Source organism: Rhea americana, unplaced genomic scaffold (genome assembly GCF_003343005.1).
Source record: "Rhea americana isolate MKP2758 unplaced genomic scaffold, rheAme1 scaffold_60, whole genome shotgun sequence".
In the NCBI taxonomy this organism is placed as follows: Eukaryota; Metazoa; Chordata; class Aves; order Rheiformes; family Rheidae; genus Rhea; species Rhea americana.
In genome coordinates, this window is record NW_028186757.1 from 3,950,133 (window position 1) to 3,971,892 (window position 21,760).

Here is a 21,760-nt window from a genome sequence, read left to right on the forward strand (position 1 = left end):
ACAGGATCATCAGAATTTTGTGCAAAGGAAGAGACACCTAAGCACTTACTTCTGGAAGAGAAATCAGAGTCTCTAGTTTTGAGTAAAGGGAAGCATTTACAGATCCTTTTCAGATTTAAAGATACATTTTATTCTAGCATTTCTTATGGGATAATTTAGTCATTTTAAACTCATTGCTTATACAAGCACCTATAACCTTGCATTGAGCAATTTTACACCAAACTGATTCTGTAGATTCTGTCACARAGAACAGATTAACCAGTTCCTCAACTAAGTTCCTCAAAACTGAACATTGCTGTACTGGAGTCCCTTTGCAGGCAAAGCCCTTAATTCTTTGCTGTTTCATGGATGTGGAGCACATACAACTTGTCTACTTGTAATATCCACAAGAAGAAAGAATCACACTTAAGGGAGCAAATGACAGATGTCAGGCTATCAGCAAACGGAAGAACCATTCATATAGAAAACCAGCTGCCCAGGAGTGGGAGCAATGCTCTTCACAAATTCTGTTGAAAAATTGGAGAGACAGAGAGAGAGAGAGAAAATAGGTCAAGTAATCCAAAAGAAGATGAAAGAAAACATATAAACTCTGAACAGAAATAGAATGGATTTAACACTTAAGGCTTATATTCACATATAAAGAGGATATGAAAATCCTGACCAAAAATGATTTAAGGTAATAATAAATAATGTAGGAAAAAATTGTCCCCTATTAAAATAATCTTTTTTCCAATGACGTCAAAGCTTCGAAACTGTGTGTTCAGGGCTGTCATGCACCAACTTGAATGGGAGATATATCAATTCTAATTGGGAAGCAGAGCTAAGCTACGCAAATCTGCAAAATTTTGTCTTCAGTAAGATAGGTTAGACTGTTCATAAACAGGAAAAAAAAAGCATGAGCAAATGTAGGCAAAAAGCAGCTGATTATGAATGTAAATTCTGGTGGAGGAAGGATACAGTAGCTTGTCAAGCTTCAGGGCTAAGACATTAATTCTTTTTAAAGCTTTTCAGATTCCAGAGACCACGAGTTAGGAACTGTGGGCTAAATGCTGTCTTCCACGCCAGTATAAATCCAGACTGGCTTCAGTGGAATAGCATTGATATTACTCAAAGCATAATTTCCCTCTACCCTGTTTTTTTTTTCCTGTCACCCTTATCCAATCACAAAATCATCTCAAAACTAAGTAAATYGGTCCTTAATTATATGTATGAAGTGTATGCTAAATCTGCGGAACTTGTTATTGGCTGGTTTGAATTACTGTAAAAACACCTAAAGCAATGTTGGTGGACCGTTAGCAGTAGCTATTTCACACAGCTGCAGAGAGAYCAGGTCCCATGTGTACCAGACCCTGCAAAACTACATGAACATTAAGTAAATATACATCACTTCTTCAGAGGTGTTCAGACTGGAATTTTGTTCTTGAAATGTTGAAGTGGCTTTCAGATAGCCTTCGGCATAATTTACTGGTTTGAAGAATTACTGCAGTTTACCATGCAGTCACTGAAATTAATGACATTATAGTAATTTCAATACCTTTGAGATGTAGGCCATAAAGAAATTAGCCAAATATTTGACTTTCTCATTTTTAAAGATGTAAGGAAGCAGAATAAGTCAAATATACTACTTACTGTATTATGACACAAATTACATATTTAGTCCTCATTAGTTTACTTTCGGAAGTATGTATATAATATTTCAGATGACAACGTAAGTCTTATATAATGAGGCTGTTAACTATTCGAAGAAAGATCATCTCTTTTGTATTTGGCACTTGAGGATTAAGTTTGGCATTTCTGAGGGACACGAGTAAAATAACTTAGTGCAAGCTAAATCTCCAAAATATGTGCTAAGTCAAATATGTCAGTATCGGATGTGTGTAAGCCTAGATAAGAAAGAGCTGTCTTCTGTTTGTACAGTATAATTTACCCTACTTTAAATTAAATACCTATGAGAACTAATTTAAATGTAATGACRTTAATAACACAGGAAAAAGTAGGCTATTAATAGCCTAAATTTTATGAACTGCTCACAGTCTGCTAGGGCAGCAGAGAACACCTTGCATCCCGAATGGTAGTGTGTCACTGTTTGTCCTCTAAGACAAGTCTGGCCAGCGTTTCTCTTTTATTTGCTACTTTTTTCCACTGGTCATGGTTTCTATTCACTCTCATGTGCCTGCTCTGAAAGACAGGCGAGAGCTCCTGATAGTCAAGGTAATTTCACAGCTATGTAAAGCTGCAAAGAAATTTACACCTCAAAAGAACAGCTTTGACTTATAAGGAAAAGTTAGTGTTCCAAGCTAATGTCAGCTCATACTCAAATAAAGCGCAAAATGCTAAATGAGGGTTTAAATTTTCAAAGTTCATGACATTTACTTTATTATATATTTMAGGTCTGAATCCATTCCTGAACTAACTTCTCAAATTCTCTGCCTAGCACAAGCTGTGTAAAGACAGTAATCTTGGCCTAAGTGCTGCATTTTAATTGTACAAGTGTCTAAAAAGTAATTCTGATTTACACTTTTGTAAAAAATGAACTATACCTAGTGTTTCTTAAAAACATAACCACCTCTCACATTGTTTATGCTGTGGCTTTACAATTGCTTATTCCTAGAAAGTAATTCTGATGTCATGATCAGTGCATTTATCAGGCACCCCAGTTTCATACCAAAAAAATTATATTTTCTTCCCTTATCCAGACAGGTAAAACTTAATTCATGGTAACTGTTTTTCTAAGCTTTCTCTAAGGAAAGGACCTGAAAAAAAGGACCTGCAAATCTGAAAAAAGCATACTAAACATCATTCAAATGACCTCTCAAAGAACATTCAATTGCAATGCAAAATATTCAACAGCAATAATTCTGATCATTAGTTACAAATGGTTTTGTTAGCTGTGTTGACTTTAAAATAACATTGGGAGAAAAAGGATGATAAAAAATTTAAAAAGTAGCCTATATATAATGTAATACTTTTGAATTCCTAAGTTTCAAAGAGTGAATAATGCAGCAAGGTCAAAGATCTGTGTATCTCCAAATGGAATGAYATTTTCTAATAAGTTCTTCTTTCTCATTTAATGACTATCAGAACAGTATTCATGAGTCCTCGTCAGTAATTTATAACTGGGCATCAGGATTTCACTTTGATTGCTTTCCTGTATTCTGAACTTCTAGTCATCACATTTCTGCTTCTTTTATCATGTTGATCTCAAGCCAGAAGGCTTTTGCTCTGATTTGTAGCTGGTGCAGTTTCAAGGAATTCAAGGGATTTTTCTCGATGTACACAAGGGCAATAGAGCACAACTTGGCCCATGGCATTTTAAGATTTCAGTTTGAAGTTATTCCTAAATACAGACCCTCAAAGTGGTAGAGCAGCCTTTCAGATGTGTCTCTGTATAAATCTTAACTTTCATTAGTTTCAAATTATCACACATGCCAAATTTTTAAACTCTTGACCAAAACATGTCATATGACAAGCTCCTCTTCACTTTCTGGAGGTTCTTTTTACTCCTTTCATATAATAAGTCCCTTTATTTTGTTGTATATTGAGATTTCTGTCTCCATCTCACCTTCAGTAAGCTCTTTAACCTTCTGTCACAGAATTTTCCATCTATATGTTCTCAGATTTTACTCTTATATTCCCCATAGCATTTTATTGTCCTTGTAGGCTGTAATGATGAATTCATTTCTATTTTATTCTGCACAGTTTTCTTTTTTCCTGAATTAAAAGTAAATTAAGTAACTTAGGGTCATGCTTATCAAAAACCAAACCAAACTGTCAATATTAAAAATTTAGTTCAGTTTGCTGTTTTAGATGAACAGTCAGTCCGCAAAGATACTGGATATGACAAGTGCTATGAATTTTTAGTACTAAGCTGTGGCACTTGTCAGGAGTTCGATGCACTCAACCATGCTCCTCCACATCTCTTCCATGTCAGATGAACGTCAGGGAGAGAATTTCACACTGTAAAATTTTTGGGGGGCAAGAGGAAAACATAGGAATGGAAAGTAGGGAAGGACAGGTCTGTATCAGCAGGCAATTTGCTTTCTTTCTTTGTTTGCTTTAGTAGATTTATATGCTGACCAGCTTCTCTGTCAATGCTTGATGAGTATATACCATAAAAGTTCATGCATAAAATTAGAACACAAAAACTACATCTTCTCCCAGTCAGAAATCCCAGCACAAACTGCTCTGCCTAATTCCACCATCCATGTTTGCAAACAATTTAATCTATTAAGGGTTGGGGAAAGGGGAAGTCATTATACGGTGGTATCAAAGCAATCAATTATTAAATCGTAGTTGCCAAAGATTTGGATTGAGATGCTAAAGAGCTGTAGGGAAAGTAAGTGCTCTGTATCTTAACCTATGCTAGGATCGTATAATTTAAACTCAAATATAAATAGCTCAGAASTTATCCTTCTTGATGAAGTATATTTCTTTTCCTAAGAACCATCAAGTTTTTGAGCTGCAAGACTCCTCAGACTTGGCACCTCACGTGACATACCATGAAGGGAAGGGAAGCTGCAGGCTGACTCATGAACTACAGCAGGTCTCTTGAGAGAGCTGTGGGAATGCAGAGAAGCACTGTTTGAACTCAGCTGCTGTAAAAGTGTCTAGAACTCAAATCTATACAGCAAGGTCAAGCTGCTGAAAAAGAGGGTGGAAAGTCTTGTAAAAGGACTGTCTGCAACACGAATGGCTTATCAGCTATGACAAAAAGAAGTCAAAAAGATYACTGACCCAAAAGAGCAAAAGCATGTCAAAACAGAGATGTATCAGAGCTCAGGACTACTTTCCCAGCTTACGCTATGGGGAAGCTCTTACTATGCATGCTCCAAGGAGGGCCCCTCCGCGCAAAAACTGCAGTCGCAGGCTGCAAGTTTCTCCAACTAGACAACAAGCACAGTGCTAATATAACCTTACGTTCTCCAATAACATGAATATAAAAAGGTGTACCAGGAGAGAAGCCCTGTTGGGAAACCAGCCCGTTCTTGGCTGGCTGGCCCAGTTCTCTGCGCTGATTCTGAGCTAGCTCCTCAGCTTGAGGATTCAGAGCATAAAGCTATGCTGCTCTGTATGAACACGTGCTTTTCAGTTTCTTCATCAAATGCTGAGTTCATAAATTCCAAGAGAAGGCAGGGAAAAGACAGTATTGCTAATCAAAAATCAAAAGAGTTAGRGCAGTATCAAAACGAGTAAACAACCTTCCCTTTCAATAAATGCAGAAAAGGCCGTCTGGGAGACTTTTCCTCCTGTTTTTACTTACTTCAGAATTGGTCTCTATTAAATCAAGTGATTTGCAGGATGACCTTCTTGAACAGTGCAGTCAGAACCATAAAAAAATCTCATCTTCCTTAGGGCACAGTGATTCCACAGCAATTACAAAAAACCAAAGWCTATACGTCTAGTAGTTAACACTCATGCTTGAATATCATTTAAGCAAAATTGATGATGTTTGAATATATTAAGGACAAACCTACTTTTGTTAGAATTCTATCCCAGCAATCATAGTAAGCTTTAATCAAGCCATAAAAGACAAAAATCTTGACTTCAGAAACATGCAATGAGAATTCAAAAAAGAAGTTTTTATGTGCCATTTACCTTCATTACTAAGCACAGGTTTTTGTATTAGTTTTTTTTATCAAATGTAAGATCTGAATTTTGATTAAGAACACACATAAAAATATTTTAAAGAAATAAAATCATAATTTTTCTTAGTGGCAAATTGCTTATCTGAAAAAATAGATTTTCAGCATTAAATAGAAAATGCATAGGCTACAGCAAAAGGAGGGAACTTTGCTGATGCAGAGGAGTTCTGATCACATTTCTTAAACATCATTGTCACCATTTTGCCATTTAAGATACTATGAGAGCAAGTATATGAATGATGAAGCTAGAAAATATTGTTCTTGAATATAAAAGATGAGCACAATTCTCACTCACTGGAAGCCTGCTGAGAATGGCATCTGTGCTGCTGTGTGAATCCTGTGCTCTTGGGTGCCTTTCCTCAGTGTTGATTACCAAAGAAATTGCTTTTGGTCAGAGCAGACTAAATGTAACTTGTCTTCAGCAAGCAGAATGATCGAAGTATAACAAATAAATAATCCTTTTTCTTTCCATCATCAGTCTTTCTCTTATTAGAAATGCTTTTGGAGCACACAGTCCAAGCTGTGACAGTGACTAGGTCTTCTGTCAGTTCTTGCCTAACAACTCAGGAGTTTTAACACAAAATTTTCACAGGTAAGGTTATTATGCGTTCATGAAATAAACACCTCCTAGGATTAAACATAGAGCAGTATATCAATAATTGGTTAATTTCTTTCATCCAAACAGCATATTTGAAAGAGCTGAACCAGCTCCCATATTTTTATCCAATTCACTAAATTGTTTTAGTCCAAAAAAAAATTCTCAAACAAAACATCTTTAAAAACTTAAAAAWTTTTGTTTTAGCATTTCCAAATGAATCATTTCTACTTTTCATTGCCTTTTAGTACAGAAATGTGCTTCAATTTTACTTTTTCAATTTTATTTCAAAAAACTTACCGTCACTTGCCAAAGCAAAATAGTGCACTGCATTAAGGGTAAATCAAGTCAACACAAACTTCAACTGCCTTCCTGGGGAAAAAAAGGAAAAAAAAAAGGTGTTTCTCAGTAATTTTAGACAGTAAGTGTAAGTGTAACTTTTGCTTTAATCCTTTGGAATTGTAACCACTCACTCCAAACCTTCAGGTCTTTTTTTTGTTCTTTCCTCCTTTCCCCTCACAGCTCTAGGATCTTTCAGCTCACTAGTTCCCTTTTTACATGGTAACTAAGTCCCATAGCTCACGTATATGCTCTTTTGTTAGATTAACCCTGGCTGTGTCATTAATGCCAAAACTCTCATCTGCAATGCTGAGCTCTCTGAGTGCACCTTGGTATGCCAGAGAGTGAAACCTGGTTGGCTTTTGGTTCTCAAATGATCTTGTAGAGGATTCCTTCTGGTGGTTTAGATGACTGACTGYGCCAGGAATTGCTTTTATCTAGCCAGACTTACTCCTCAACAGAGCACATTATGGCTCCCAACACCACAACCACAAACCATGTCCTACTGCCACAATAGCCTCACGCAGAGCATGTCCCCACAAAAACCTTGTAAAACCATCAGTCATTTATGTGGCTACCCTCCTGGCAACACAGCTTCTGCAAGAAACAATGTTCTCTGTATTGAAAATACATTCTTTCCGAGACACTGAGTAGGATCACACTATACCCTTGGAAAGGAGGGCAAGATCTATCCTATCAGCCAAAACCAAAAGCCACCTGAATGGTGAAGCTGCATGGCWGCACACATAGACCCACCAAGCTCTTTAGAGTCTGTAGACAATATTCCCCTCTGCCTAGGTCCCAAGTCCAGCTCTCTTAGACAAAAACTGAAATGTTCATTATTCAAAATCCATCTGAAAACCAGGAAGTCAGCCAGAGTTTAGGGTGACAATGCCCAGTCAGCATTCTTAGCCACACATCTGCATACATGGGATCACCCTTCTGTAATTACAAGGCTTTGGCTTCTGTCTCCTGCGTATTGACCCCACACACACACACTCCATGCCCACATACCTGAGGCATCAACCAGAAGAGTTTGGCCTCGTCAGTCCTCTGCTGGTAAGCACATTTAGAAACGGACAGAAGTGACCTGGGTAGCCCCAGGATAGACCAGCTGTGCCTCATGCACAGGCATGCATAAAGCAGGAGCCTGCAGTCTGCCCCCACAATGTCCCTATACCTTTACATTCAGTCAGACATCCCAGGTTGATTTACGTACGCTGATCAATTTGTCTAAAGTCCATTTTTCAGGAAGGTTTGGGCATGCAGGAGAATATTGTCGTGTTGTGAGGGATTCCTCATGGACAGAGGTTTGAGYTGAAGATATTTTCTGCACATTCTCGCTAGAGGAGAGCAAGTCTTGGCATCAGCTTCCCTTGAGAAGGTCAGTTCAGCTGTCCACCCTCACAAGGAGGTAACAGTCACAGGTAGGCTTGCATTGCCTGACAATTTAGCACTTTGCAAGGCTTTTCCAAGGACAATCCCTGCAGCCTGGCAGTCTGAAAATACAGCATCCGTTGCCTACGAGATGTTATCCTTTTCCTCTGCAGGGGTAGCTGTAAGAGCTCATTAACAGTTTATGAGCCTGAGCAAGACATTTCAGAGAAAGCAAGAAGCACTCCTGAAAATTAACATCACCAGAGATAAAAACAGGCAGTGGGTAAAGGTTATAAAGAAATAACCTTTAAAAGAAATTTGCTGAGAATCTGTAAGCCACTTTCCCCCTTTGTGGTAAGCCATACTTTGGTACTTCTTATGCTCTCCAGTAGTTAGAACATCTAAAGGTTGTGAGGTGTCCGAGAAGACAGGTCTAAGAAAGCGGCTGTTACATTTAGAAGGATTTGGCTCACCATGAGTTTATTTTTGCCCCAAACATGGCCCACCCTCCTCTTCCTTCCTGCTCTTCTAAGGTGCTATCAGACTATCTTCCAAGACTAATGACCATAAAGGCCATCCCAAAAGCCTTATGGAGTATTTAAGACTCAATATCACTTGTACTCCCCTTTCATAAAGAAAAAAAAATCTCCTYTCCGTACTTGGTTGGCCTGGCTTTTCCAAATAAGTTATTCTAGGAAGTAGGGAGTTCAGTGTGCACTTCAGAAGTGATAAGCTCCTATGACCATTAGAGATTAGTTCAGCAGCATATTTGTGACATGGCAGCTTTCATACACACAGGTTATTCCAAACAATAGATTATATCAAGTTACTTCTGCTTTATCTGTGTCTTTATTTACCTGCAGATACACCTGGGTGCTCTGATACCAGTTTCTAACAGTGAAGATATTCTAGTTTGTAGTTTTAAATTGATAAAATTGTAGCARGTAACAATGCACACTCAATTTCTGCTTTTTTGGCACTTGACAGTGCCAAGGGAAGATTAAAGGATGACTTGAACATTTTTTTAATAGGCCACATAGGAAAAAGCCTCCTAAAACTAAAATCCATTGTGAGCTATTATACAATATATTTAACGTCTGACAAAAATGTATTTGCTGTGCATAGCATATATCTATCTGTAAACATAAACCTCTAATAATGAAAGAAAGAATAGCAGCCCAGAATGAATACAATGTGGAGGGTGTTGTTAGACTTGGTTCTAGCTGCAAATGACTCTATGACTGCAACACTCCAGAAGCCAATTTTTTCTTGAATCACCTACAGGAACTATTGTTCTCAAACTGTCTAAACTACTCCCTAATGTTGGTATATAAAACAAAACTTTACAAATTCCCCAGTGACAATCCTCATAGTACATAAAGCATTATTTTCTTASATTTTTCCACCTCTGCGTGACCTTATCTCCCTGCTAACATACTTTTCTTTAGCTCTTCAGCTATCTTTCAAGAAAATCCTCTTTATTATAATACTTGATCTCCTAGGCACAATAGCCTGTTACCACTGAGAAAATATCATTCTTGGTAGTAATACAAAGAATCACAACCCCATCTTACCTTTGTAGGACAGATCAGTTTGCTTTTTAGCAGACTATGGGTATGTAACCTAGTTCTAGAGTTCTCTCCATTGTGTTTTGTCCAGTGGTCTGCCAGAGAAACTATATCTCCAAGCCACYAAATTCTTTCCAGGTTCTCTTCATTTTGAAAATCATACATTCATGACTGAAAACATGCTTTTTATCTTCGCTAGAGGTTGCTTGCCAGGCCCCTTTGGCAATGGCAATAAGTGGCTTCCAGTCAGTTTCAGCTAACACTGACCACTCGTAAATAATGAATTCCAACTATTTTTGTACTCAGAGACTAATAAAGGCCAAATCTTTTTCTCTTTTTAATTTTCCTTAGTGCCAGCGATGCACTAGGCCGTTTGTCTCCAGCTCTATCTTATCTAAATACGTACAAATATATTCCTCACAGGTGTCTTTAACTACTTAAGGATGGTCTCAGCCTTAATGTGACCTGCCTGCTAATCTTGGTGTGCAAAGTTTTTCCCAAAAATATGTTATTATTTTCATTTTGGGTTTATATTTTTCATTGTTACYTTAACATAGCTGCTCAGAGTCTCTAGTCATGCTTTTCTACTATTCTTCCATCATACCCAGACAACATCTGTGTGTACTTTAGCACCTTGTCAGTAAGCCCTGGCATGACTGGTGTTGCTTTAGACAAAAAGTGTCTCCTAAAGCACACATCATAAATGGGAGCATTTATGTTGTTTTTTCTAAAGGGACCTGCTAGAATTCTGATGATGCTTCAAGAACAAAAAAAATCTAGCATCAGCYTTCTCCTTTTGATGATAATGTGGAAAGCTGCCTTTATTATATATTTATCTAATACTTAAGTGTATATGCAAAAACTAAATATTGAAATTTTTCCTAGAGGCACAAAGACTGTATCCTGTCTGATAATTCTCCTATGCATTCCCAGAGCTATTCACGTTTTCTTTTATCTCTGCATGAAGATGAAAAGAGCTTTTTTAGGGGGATGAATCATGGCCCAGCTTAGCTCTTCCAACTCTTTGCTGTATGCATTTTAGAGCTTCCATTTCCCCTGGGTGATGCCCTCAAACACTCTCTCAATTGTTTTTTGTTTTCTTAATCCCCAGCAATACCACTCATTGATGCATTCCTAAGTGGTTATATTTTTAGCCCTGATACTCTTACAAAATGAACGTTATACAATCCTTTGGAGGTCTGAAAGGTGACTGACACTGGTCATCAGAAACCATTTCTTCCTTTCATTACAAACTTTCAAACAGCTAAYGGGAAGATGTACCTTGTTACCCCTCAATGCCTCAAAGAAATGAGTTAGCATTTTGGGCTGTGTGAGTAATCCAGAACCTAATTTATAACGATTATCACGCACCAGGAAATGAGGTGCATGTTTGCTTAAATTACTCAACTCAAGTGGRGGCAGAAGTAAATTGAAGTATTCCCTTAAAATCCACAGTATACGATACTATTACATAGKGTTTGTAGGATTGTAGATTCAGATATGATAAAATGAAAGACGACCACAGTTTACAGGCAAATCTGTAAATTTTCCCTTCCTTGCTCTGAGTCCAGCCACTGCAGCTCCTCACATTTGTTTAGCCTCTTTAGTCAGAGCAGGTTCAAGAGTATAAAACACCGGAAGAGCAAACCTCATTAACCCAATTAAAGTCGTTTCACCTGCTAGTATGTGACATACCCTTCTTGATCAGCTTGTTCTGGCTAACATAAAGTGAACAAGAGATTGTCCTCCCAGAGAGGGACCGTATTACGATGGTTAACCCCCTCAGACTTGAGTACTTGTGTTTGGACGAAGTCTTCTTTCACACCCCATGTTACTGATGGGCTAAGTAGCCTGTTCAGCTCCTTCAGCAGAGACAAGTCTGGATGCCACCAGCATGTTGCAGGTCCTGTTACTCAAATGTCTTTGCTAGACCTCTTGACAACTTCATAAAGCTGTTAAGTAAGAGGGACAAGTAACTTAATCCTGTAAAAGCAACTTCTGCACTACTATTTGGGKTTTTTTCCCTAAAATACAGCTGTTGTGTTACTCAAGAAAAGAACACCAGATATGTCACTAAACTTTGCAGAAAATGTTGTGCGATCTCAAATGTGAATACACAAATGCAAGCAGAAAATGCTTCAGCTTTACCACTAAATATATGTGACTTCTAAAAAGTAATGGTGACAATGTACTTTGTGAAAATCAAGATTTGTAATGCAAAAGCAGGTCTGCTTCAAGACAAAATTTCCTCCCTAGCAATCAAGGTAAATAAGATGACCAGGCACTTAGGAACATGAAGGGCAGAGAAAGAAGAGAATCTCTCTTGCTTATAGAGCAGCAGCAGCAGTGTGTGGCTTCTAAACAGGAGCAGCAGGAATTATCTCCCTCAGTGAGAGGAGTCTCAGTAAAAGTCTAAGCTGTTGCTGGAAGTCAAGAAAAGAACCGTAACATTTCAACAGAAAAGAATAAGTGTCTTATGGGAAAAAAATCAACCTYTTTTTCTCTTATTTGCTTTGTGAAGTTCAGAAAAGAAGGATTTCATGAAGGCTGCTCTGACTTCCTGTATCTTAGGGGATCAGATAGGTTAGATCTAACCTCTATTCAGACCTGAAACAAATTTTTTCCTGTGTTCTTCCTTTCCGCACACACATCCAGCCTTCTTCTTCTCCCTGATAGCCCGTGGCAAGAAATTGAGAAATAGATGAGTGGGGGTTGCAATGCTAGAAACCTCTCCTTGGGATAATACCTGCTGGGAAATTGCAGCTGCTCTATATTTTTTTACCCTCCATGGTGCATACCAATTTGTGGAACATGGCTGGAAACCAAGTGCTTGAAGTTGATTATGAAGCTGGATACACAGAGTAGTAATACATTTTCATTTTTAGAACAAGCTGGCCAATAAAGTGTGCTAGTGCCAGGACAGTTCTGACAGTTTTTCAAGGTACCTGTGATGCCTAAGAAATTAGTTTTCTAAATGCAGCAWGCACAGTGTCTGGGGGAGTAATCACACAGACAAAAACTAAAACATCTATGTATTTATACATATACATATATGCATGTACTTATCCATGCATTCTTTGTGTAATATGCACAGAACTGCCTATCGTTTTCTTTGTATACCTAGACATTGAATCTTATACAGTGCAATGCTAGAAGTACYTCTAGTTTTTTTGAAAATGACAAATAACCATGTCAGTCAGATTTTCTTGCCTGAAATGTAGCTTGAGCATCAGTCAAGGGCAAGACTATTAATTTTAAATACAAATGAATATATCAAAAGCATATTTCATTTGTCATTTATATTAATGTGGGTATCTAGCTATCTAGGTATCCAGATAAGCACACATCTTAAACACAGCAGTAAGAACTAGAAACCATACTGGTTATGTTAGCTGATAACCTCTTCTTAGCAACAGTATAGGATAAACTGATCATTCYGCTCCCTCTGTTCCCACCTATCTGTAGTAATAGCTGTTTGCAATTACTGTAATATTACAGCATTTCTGGAACATCTCTGGACCATAGGAGGAAGGGGCATGTACTGGAACTTAGGAAACCATCTCCTTGTCTTGCTCAGAGCATCTCAGTGATAGTGGTAAACCAACACTCACCCRCCAAAATCTGCTTTATCTCCCTTCTTCAGTATATACACATGTCAGCTGGAAGAGCTATGATACTTCTAACATGTCAGTGATATTGTCTCTATTCTGTGTCATTACAYTTTTAAAATGGAACAATAATATTTTAATCAGCCAGCTTTGCTGTTTTAGAGTGTGAATTCTCAGCAGGGCAAACACAATCAGTGGTAGATGGCTTTCAGTGCCTGAGCTTGCCTGGTGAAAACTAGGTTCAATATGCCGTTTAGACATACTAGCAAATTATACAGCATATTTCATAAAGAAATAACTAAGTAAAAATCACTTACAATCACTATCTCATTAGAGTTGGCCATAGAGCTATARAAGTTTTCCAAATGCTCTAATTGAATATTCAAAAAAAAAATCATTGTACTTTTTTTTTCCTTTTAGATAGTTTTTAAACAGATAGTCAAAGAGCTTGAAATTCACAGTCCCACAAAGAAACAAAAATTAATTCAACAGTGAGCCTATCCCATGGTCAAGACCTTTTCTGCACATTCCAGATTAAAATAGCCTTGGGATTTAAATGTTTTCTCCTATGCTGATTAAATTCACCATCCTTAGACRTCAGACGAAAAGAACCATGGTTCARTTACTATTCTAAGATCAAGAACAAGCAACATGAAAAAAATTAAAGGAAAAATAAGCATTAGAATCACAATAGCCAACCAAGATCAGTTTTCCATCTGCCAAACRTTGTTTCACAATGAAATAAAACCTGCTGAGTTTGTCAAAGAGAAAAGTACTTTACTGCTACGWCGAAATCCAGCTCACTGTGCATTTAATCATAAAAATAACTAAAGAACAATTTAATGAATTAGCTGAAAGGGGGATAACTGGTTTTCATTTCTTTTAATTCTTGCAGCATCTTAATCTGAAAAGAGGATCATAGAACCCTCATTTAGCCTAAGATTAGGAAAAGATGTGTATATATGCATAGTTTAGAAAGTCAGACTCAGCTGTTAACAACTAAGATAATTGCATATCAAGGAAAAAGACGATGAAGACGGAAAATGTAGCAGCAGTGCATTGTCAAGCATCATGATCACAACGTCAGTCTCCACATAGGATATTCCGATTTGTTACTACTCTAAAATTGGTTTTATGCATACTGGCTCTTTTACTGGCATACACTGTAATGTTTGTTATTTTTTGCATTCTCACTAGCGTGAAAGAGATTCTTGTTTATAAGAGGCTCTAGTGTTTTCACCTTTGGTAAAAGAGGGGGACAAACTCTTAGAAAAACCCGGGGTGGGGTGGAGGGGGGAGTCTCAGTTTCAAGGAAAACAAACTCTCAAACATTGCTGCTACTATTGCGTGAAGCTGCATAGTCCCATCTAGTGGTCAAAAAATTACTTCCCTGCACAGAACGAAATAAATATAGTACCTAAGTAATAGTCCCAACAGATCTGCAAATGCGTTGCCTGCTTAAGCATTGGACCAATATYCTCAAGCTTGTTCCAGGCCCACTACATTTTGTTATGCGATATCCTAGGGAACAGCCACACGCAGCATATGCCCCTTGCCCACGGCCAATTCCAATGAAGACGCATACAATTGCATCTCACAACTGGCCCCATCTAAAGAAAGCAAGMTATCATTGATTTTATTCTGTAGCTGACTTTGCTTCTTGAGAATATTTTCTTGCAGTAAATATCACTCTCTAATAGTATTCTGTAAAGTGCCAGCTGATGGTAGCATCATAAACAGCACTTTACAGATCTTGGGGATCATATTACTATTGACACAGTGTTAAAATTGAGCAAGAGAATTGTATTTTTCCCACAAGTGCCATGTATCTCTCACACAGTCTCCAAAACAGTATTTCAAGGAAAGCCAAGTCCTGCTGCTAGAAAGAGGTATGTTTTTATTGCCAGAATGTGTGCAGTACTTATGACTATTTAAAAATTGTCAACATCCCACAATCTTAAATTTGTTGAAAATTATCTGGAAATTGGTTTAATAAAAACTCAAACACACMCTTCCTGATAAGCTAATAAGTAAATGAGTCTTCAAGATCATTGGCAGCTTATGGCGTAATAGGTTCTCATTTTGGAAACAAAACCCCTGATTGTCATGACCAGGCTAGATTTCTGGGAGCAGCCTAAAGCAAAGGCTGATTTAGAAATTGCACCACCTCAAGAGGGAATGTAAGCAGCAACAAAATGCATTTTTTCCTTGTTGAGGACAAATACAGGCAAGTGGATGGCAATTGCTTACATAAGCAGTCAAATATGTAAGATAGGCAGGGTGAGGGTAATACCTTTCTTTCTAAAGGCTACTACAACCACCCAAACTGCTGTCATCACTGCTACTGTCTAAGAGGAAGAGCCACATGTCTGCAGCAGAGGCAATGATGGCTGGAAGGAGCYTGAAGAAGATAGAGGAGCAAGGGACTAGAAAGTACTCTTACATACAAAAGTGCACTAGATGCCAAAATGTCCCATTATAATTTTGCAGAACAAAAATGACATTGCTTTACCATCTTGGCTATACTGGCCACCATAGAGAGGGCACAGCCAAGGCCTTACATGTTTTCCCACATTCTGCGCCCTGTTTATCYGYTCTGCAATAGGAGATAYAATTTTCTTCTGCAGTTTTGGAAATCCACATATTTGTCCAAAAATATTATTTAAATCTAGTTTCAGTGTTGTGTGTGTACTATGTCCAAGTSACAAATTCTGTTAAAGGCCTAAAATATATTTCTTTGCAAATATAACTTGTTCCTTTACAACATTTAATTACCTGCTCAACCATGAACTACATGATTCTTATTACATTACAAAATCTTGTTCTTATTCACAAGAAGTCTGTTTATTTCATGTGTCCCTATGTGCTTGCACACAGACAAAGGAGTAGCAAGACAGAAGAGTAGGTACAATATATATTTTGAAAAATTGAATAGGTGATTTCAGAGATGTGCTGGCACCTTCCAGTGTCCCAATTCAATGTGTAGCTTAACTGTACTCACACCTAAGAAGCAAATCCCTCCTTTTTACACTCTTGTTTAAGTTCAGACTATTCGGTGTGCTGTTGACATGTAAAAGTTCCTTAGCCTCTTACGGAGCGGAATACATCCTTGGCTGAAAATCTATTAGAAGGCTTTAGAAAATAGCATTTCAAATGTTGCCTTTTAGTTAGATACTCATGTTCAAAACCTACTTGAAAGATTAAAGGAGTAGAGGATACTAGTAAAAACTGTGGTATATACATTAAACCTTATCACCCTCTAGGTTCATCAAAGACATAGAACTGACATACCTTCCTAAAATTAAATTTAAGTCAGGAAGATTCTGCATTGTTACATTGGCTGGCTGAATTACRGTCAGTCAGCAAGAGACCAGTTTCCCAAGCCTGGACTATGAGGCTGCAGTACATGTGAAACACAAATGTGTTTCACAACTCCCTGATTTATTTAACTTTCTCCGACATTTCAAAGCAAACTTGACTGAAATTTTAACCAGTTGTATTCACAATACAAATATAACATTTTTAAAATGAAGGAAATATATCTAGAGGGAAAGAAAAGTGCTCTGGTACATAGAGAAATCCAGATACGTGTGAAAATCAGTGTCAGTTGAAGACAAGCAGCAGCAGAAATGCTGCACTGCACATTGCAGGATGATAAAAGCTGACTTACATGGTGAGAAAGAAGTCCTGATTTCCTTTTATAGAGATCTATATTACACTAAGATACTTTCCTTATGTTCATGGGAACAGGATTTATTTCCTGCATTAAGACTTTATGCTTATATATTGGAGTATAATGTATTTTTCACTCATTTGCAAATAAATGAATTCTGAAAAGGAGTAAATCTGAAACAAAATGCCTTTCCTTAAAGGCCACTGTTTTATTTTGCTTGTAACCTGTCAATTTAGTGACCATTTGAGGTATTATGAAGTTCTTCCCCTTTCCCCTTTTCTGAAAAGAGGATCTTATTAGTGAGCTATGAAGCGGCAATAATTTCTCTTTTCTGCTACCTCAAGTACTTTGAATCTGAAAATATCATAGTCTTCCCTTTCTTCTCCACATTTCCTGTAAATGAGGGTTTTTTAATGGTCCTACTAAGGAAATCTAGCAAAAAAAAAAAACCCTCAGCTGAACTAATGCAAGTCCTTGTTAGCCAATTTTGCCATACTAGTAACATCTGTATTTTCACAGATCCCTGATAACATCCAATATTTTTACCATTTTGCTATGTTACTTTTACCCATCCAGTTCTAATCCTATTTTGCACTAGGATAAAAGTAGTTTTAATAGTAATCCTCAGCAACACACATTCATCCCGTATGGCAGAGCCATGAGCAATAGTATGCGGTAAAATTATTCTCAAGATCAGGCCTCCAGAACTTCTACTGGTAACTACTTTTAAAGCTGCACCTTCCTCTTTCAACATTATCTGTTTCATCTTCCTTTTAGCTGGTCCATTATCCATCCCACAATTTTGCAGTATCTTCTCGAGATGAAATAATAATTGTCCTTGAGACACTAAATCAAGTGCTCTGCTGAAGTCAAGATAGATTAGCTCTATTGTATTTGTCTTGTCTATAAAATCAATTATCTTACTAAGAAAAGACACGATGTCATCGTGATATGCATTATCTCTGGTAAATCCATATTGTCTTTATGCCATTTTCCATTTAACTCTACATCTTTAGTTAATCTTTCTTCAAAATGTGCCCTGAAGTCTTATTATTGAGGCTGAAATGTTGTGGCCAGTAGTTATCCATGTCACTTTTCTCCTGCTCTCTTAGACAACATCTTATTCTATATATCTCCCTCTCCTATTGCCATTCCCTGCTTGGTCTTTAGTTGATCTGATGGACTGTGTCTGACAGGCATGAAACTAAAAAAACAGCAGATTTTTAACCTGTGAAAAGAGTGCAGAGATCTCATACAGAAAGAACTAGAATAAAAGATAAAATAAAACCTTCCCAAGTCCTATACAATTTCCAGTGGAAGTTATTTGATCAGATTGAAAAGTTCTTTTGAGCCTTTGCGGGATTTCAAATAAATGCTATTCTTGAAAATTCATAGTAATTGCCTAGGGGACTTTAATGGCTCCTTCCAAACTTTTACATTCTGTTTGTACAGTAGATGTGCTTTCTTTCTCTCTCTCTCTCTCTCTCTTTTTTGTTTGTTTTTAGTTTTTAAACATGAATTTTTTTACCTGATCAGCAACATGTTTTCTCCAGTAGATACAAACCACAATGCAAAATCATACTACATGAACATGAATGATGACTGTTTCTAAAATCGCTGGGGTCTAAGAGTCTTTGGTTTGCTAGGTTTCAAATTACTGTCTGTGCACAACCAGTCACAACTCTTACCCTATTTTCAAGAAAGTGTCTCTGTTCAAAAGCAATGCTTAATTTCAAGCCAATGGGTCTTAAAGGCATAAAAAAAAAGAAAAAAAAAAAAGAGAGAGAGAGAGAGAGAAACAGCTGCTAAAGGGCTCACAGGAACAGGAATGGGCTTGCTTATTTGCAAGCTGCAGTTAACAGGCGATTGCTCATCATTATACTTTTACCAGAGTTAGGCTATAATTTGTCTTGTTCAATTTTTCTGCTTAGAAAAGGCTAAACCTTTTCTAGCAAATTTACCTCACAGGAAGTGAAACCCCATACTGTATAAAAGTTTGAGATAAAACAATAAATCTATCAGTTCTCAAGGCTCAGATCATTCTATTTAACTCAATTATAACTAAAATTGTTAACATAATTAGAGTTAAATGAATACTATGATTAAAGAAATAAAAATTTACCCACTTATTAATGTTCTTTGAATTTTTACATATGCACATGCACACATGCAAAAAAAAGAGAAGTTCCCATAGCCTAAGCATAAATTTTGTTGTCCTGTAATGAGCAGAAAATGTTTGTTCAAAACTTTAGAAAGAAAAACAGAAAAAGTGGGCACAAAAGAATCCACATTATGAAAAATTTCAATGTTTTCATTTACCAGGGTAAATAAAAATGTAATTAGAATCATTTTTCAAACAAACTGAGAATTCAGACTCTTGACTGAAAGACAGCCTAACATACAAGATCTTCTCAGACGTCTGTAGGCCTGATTTTGGCATAAGAATAGAAAAAGAATTGTAACCATCTCCAACTCTAAAATACTGCTTGAGGAAGGAGCTGGAGGTGGGGGGAGGAATTACTTAATATTTTAAGTTATCTTAAGTCTTCCTTCCTCTCAGCGTCTTGACTAGTAGCTATTCGTATAATGAACAGGGTACTGGATAAAAAAAAAGGACTTCCTCGTCACGTAACCATAGGACAGGTATTGCTGCCAAAGGTAGGCAATAGGCAAAATAGCAGGTTTTCTTCGTAGGTCACTAGCTTGGGAGCTTCACAGGCCATTGAAAGGCCTGACAGCAGCAGCAGAGCTCTTTGGCGTCAGGAATTCAAGAAGGTTATCCTTCTCTAATTGCTCCCTAAGCATCACCAGAAGCAAGAGAGTTTTTCATTACCTCCGATGTAGGTCTGTGGTTAAATGCTGCTGCTAAGACCTTTATTTGTCATTGCATTCCCATTTCATCCTTTAACATCCATTTCATTCTTTAACATCTATCACCTTCTGATCTGTCCTTTCTCTCATTTTGCTTTTTATAGATGTGAAACAGTTGGGCCTGGAGACGTTCCTCTAACCAATTAGCATTTCAGAATATATTATATGGTCATAGATCAACATGGAATCATTAGTTCTCAAGACATTTTTAGAATTCCTATGAGATTTGATATTTATCTGAAGGTTTTTGCTTATAATTTTACACTATATAGCAACTATATTGTTCATTTAAAAAGAAGAAAATATCTACATCTTCTGTCTATTAGGAAATAAAAGAAGTAGATCTTAGGAACTCAGATGCTGAAAAAAAAATACAAAATACTTGCCTATTATTTCTTTAAAAACTGAGAATGAGAGAGGCTTTATTCAATTCTCCGTGCTTAGCAGCCAATGTCATCCCTGTTTTGCTCTGTCTTGCGCATGACTTCCTTAACCAATAAAAGTAAAAAAAAAAAAAATTGTCCTCATAATTGGCTCTTTATTAGGGTAGTCTCATTGCAGATCCCACTGCAGTTTACAAACATTTGAATGTGTAAATGGATTTATGCACATAGGCAGTCTCACTGAACTATATTAATTAAATTATGCATGTGCCCACGTGCTTTCAGGACCAAATCATGTATTCTAAWGCAATAGCTTGAGAAAATAGGTTCTTAAAAACATGAATAACCCATTTCCTCTTTGTGCTTGGTCAGTGATGATCTCCATAAATCTTAGAGGGCCCTCAGTTAATCAAGCTGCTCTATAAAGTTGTAAAGAAATGTTTCTGTCCCATAATAAGCCACTACATTATGAAATWTGTTGCTATAGACATGCCTGGATTCCAGAGGCTCAGTAGAATTAAAACTAATAATGATAATAATGAACATTTCCATATAGAAAAATAAAACTTTATAAAAGAAAAGTGTTTGGAGGGAATATTAATCCTCATGCCTCAGGGCATAAACAAACCTCTAACTGATGGGGTGCAGGAAGAAGCTTTTTCCTTAGGGCAGTATTTTATAATTGCTTACCACTTGTCATCTTGCAGTTTTCTTTGAAACACATTATATCATGGAAAGTCACTGCTAAAAACAGAATATTAGAGTATATGGATGASTATTAGTTTTTCATGACATTTCCTATGCTTTTCTCTCCCACATAAGTTTAACGCTGCGTTTGTTTAGAGTTACTATGTCCTAGATTTTCCTAAATAGATCCTGAGATGACCCGTTTCTCAGCTAGCTTTTTCCACTTTATATTTTGCCATATAGTCCTGGCAGACTAAGTTAACCACAGCTAACTCATTTGCAGTACTTGAAGACTCATCTGTGTCCCTCACCTTATAGCCTCATTCACACATTCTGTTTTTCATCTTCTAAGYTCTGGTTTGTTTTGTCTGACAGTCTCTTGTCYTTTCTAGTTTGGTTTCTGTCTTCCTTGTGGCTTTTCAAGCCTCACTGCAAGCTTTTCTTCTTTCTAAAAAGGATAGTGGGTAGACTAAGACTCTTTAACTAAAAAAATACCCTGAACATAGATTGCAGAAACTGTTAGAGGATTTTTCTTTCTGGGAGTTTTGTGTTCATCGTGTCATTATTTTTACAGTGACACATTCTCTTATTCCACAGCAGACTAAGAGGAAATTAATTTTAGATAATACAAGTAAAACTATATGAACACTTAACTCACTCAAGGTTTTGAGCATATGAGCTAATTAAGTCAAAAACCTGAAAGGAAACATCTTCTCAAGAGGTCTGTATGAAGAGACCTGTGATTTGAATGGAAAAAAAACAGGACAGTATGACCAAAATAAATCAAATATACTTACTGGTTGAACAGGATGGTCTAGTCCTGATAATCAAAAGGCCTTCCATTCTTACGAACTGAAACTGTGGTATACAAAAGTGTATTTTCTGTAGAAAATAAAGTGTGAACACTGTAATTTGACCCRCTTAAAAATTAATGTCCATAAACATATAATTAATCCATTTATTTTCCATGCATTTTTTCATTTAGGAGTGCATCAAATTATTCATGTTATGCCTCAC

At 37.0% G+C, this 21,760-nt stretch overlaps 1 protein-coding gene across 20 annotated transcripts in view; it reads right to left on the minus strand.

Moving 5' to 3' along the window:
- The window catches only part of LOC146587287 (uncharacterized), a 139,471-nt gene that overhangs the window by 27,032 nt on the left and 90,679 nt on the right, over nt 1-21,760 (minus strand). For 12 of the 20 annotated variants that reach the window (XR_014897691.1, XR_014897695.1, XR_014897689.1 and 9 more), the window contains one exon: nt 21,541-21,625. Coding sequence is in view for 1 of the 20 variants with exons in the window: in XM_085319849.1 (XP_085175975.1) it covers nt 21,541-21,625 (85 nt within the window). In the remaining 19 variants the exon portion in view is untranslated. Of the gene's footprint in view, nt 1-106; nt 507-3,562; nt 3,712-5,807; nt 6,270-6,537; nt 6,610-21,540; nt 21,626-21,760 lie in introns of those variants that run through there. The other 8 variants (XR_014897697.1, XR_014897698.1, XR_014897703.1 and 5 more) reach the window with 6 other exon arrangements.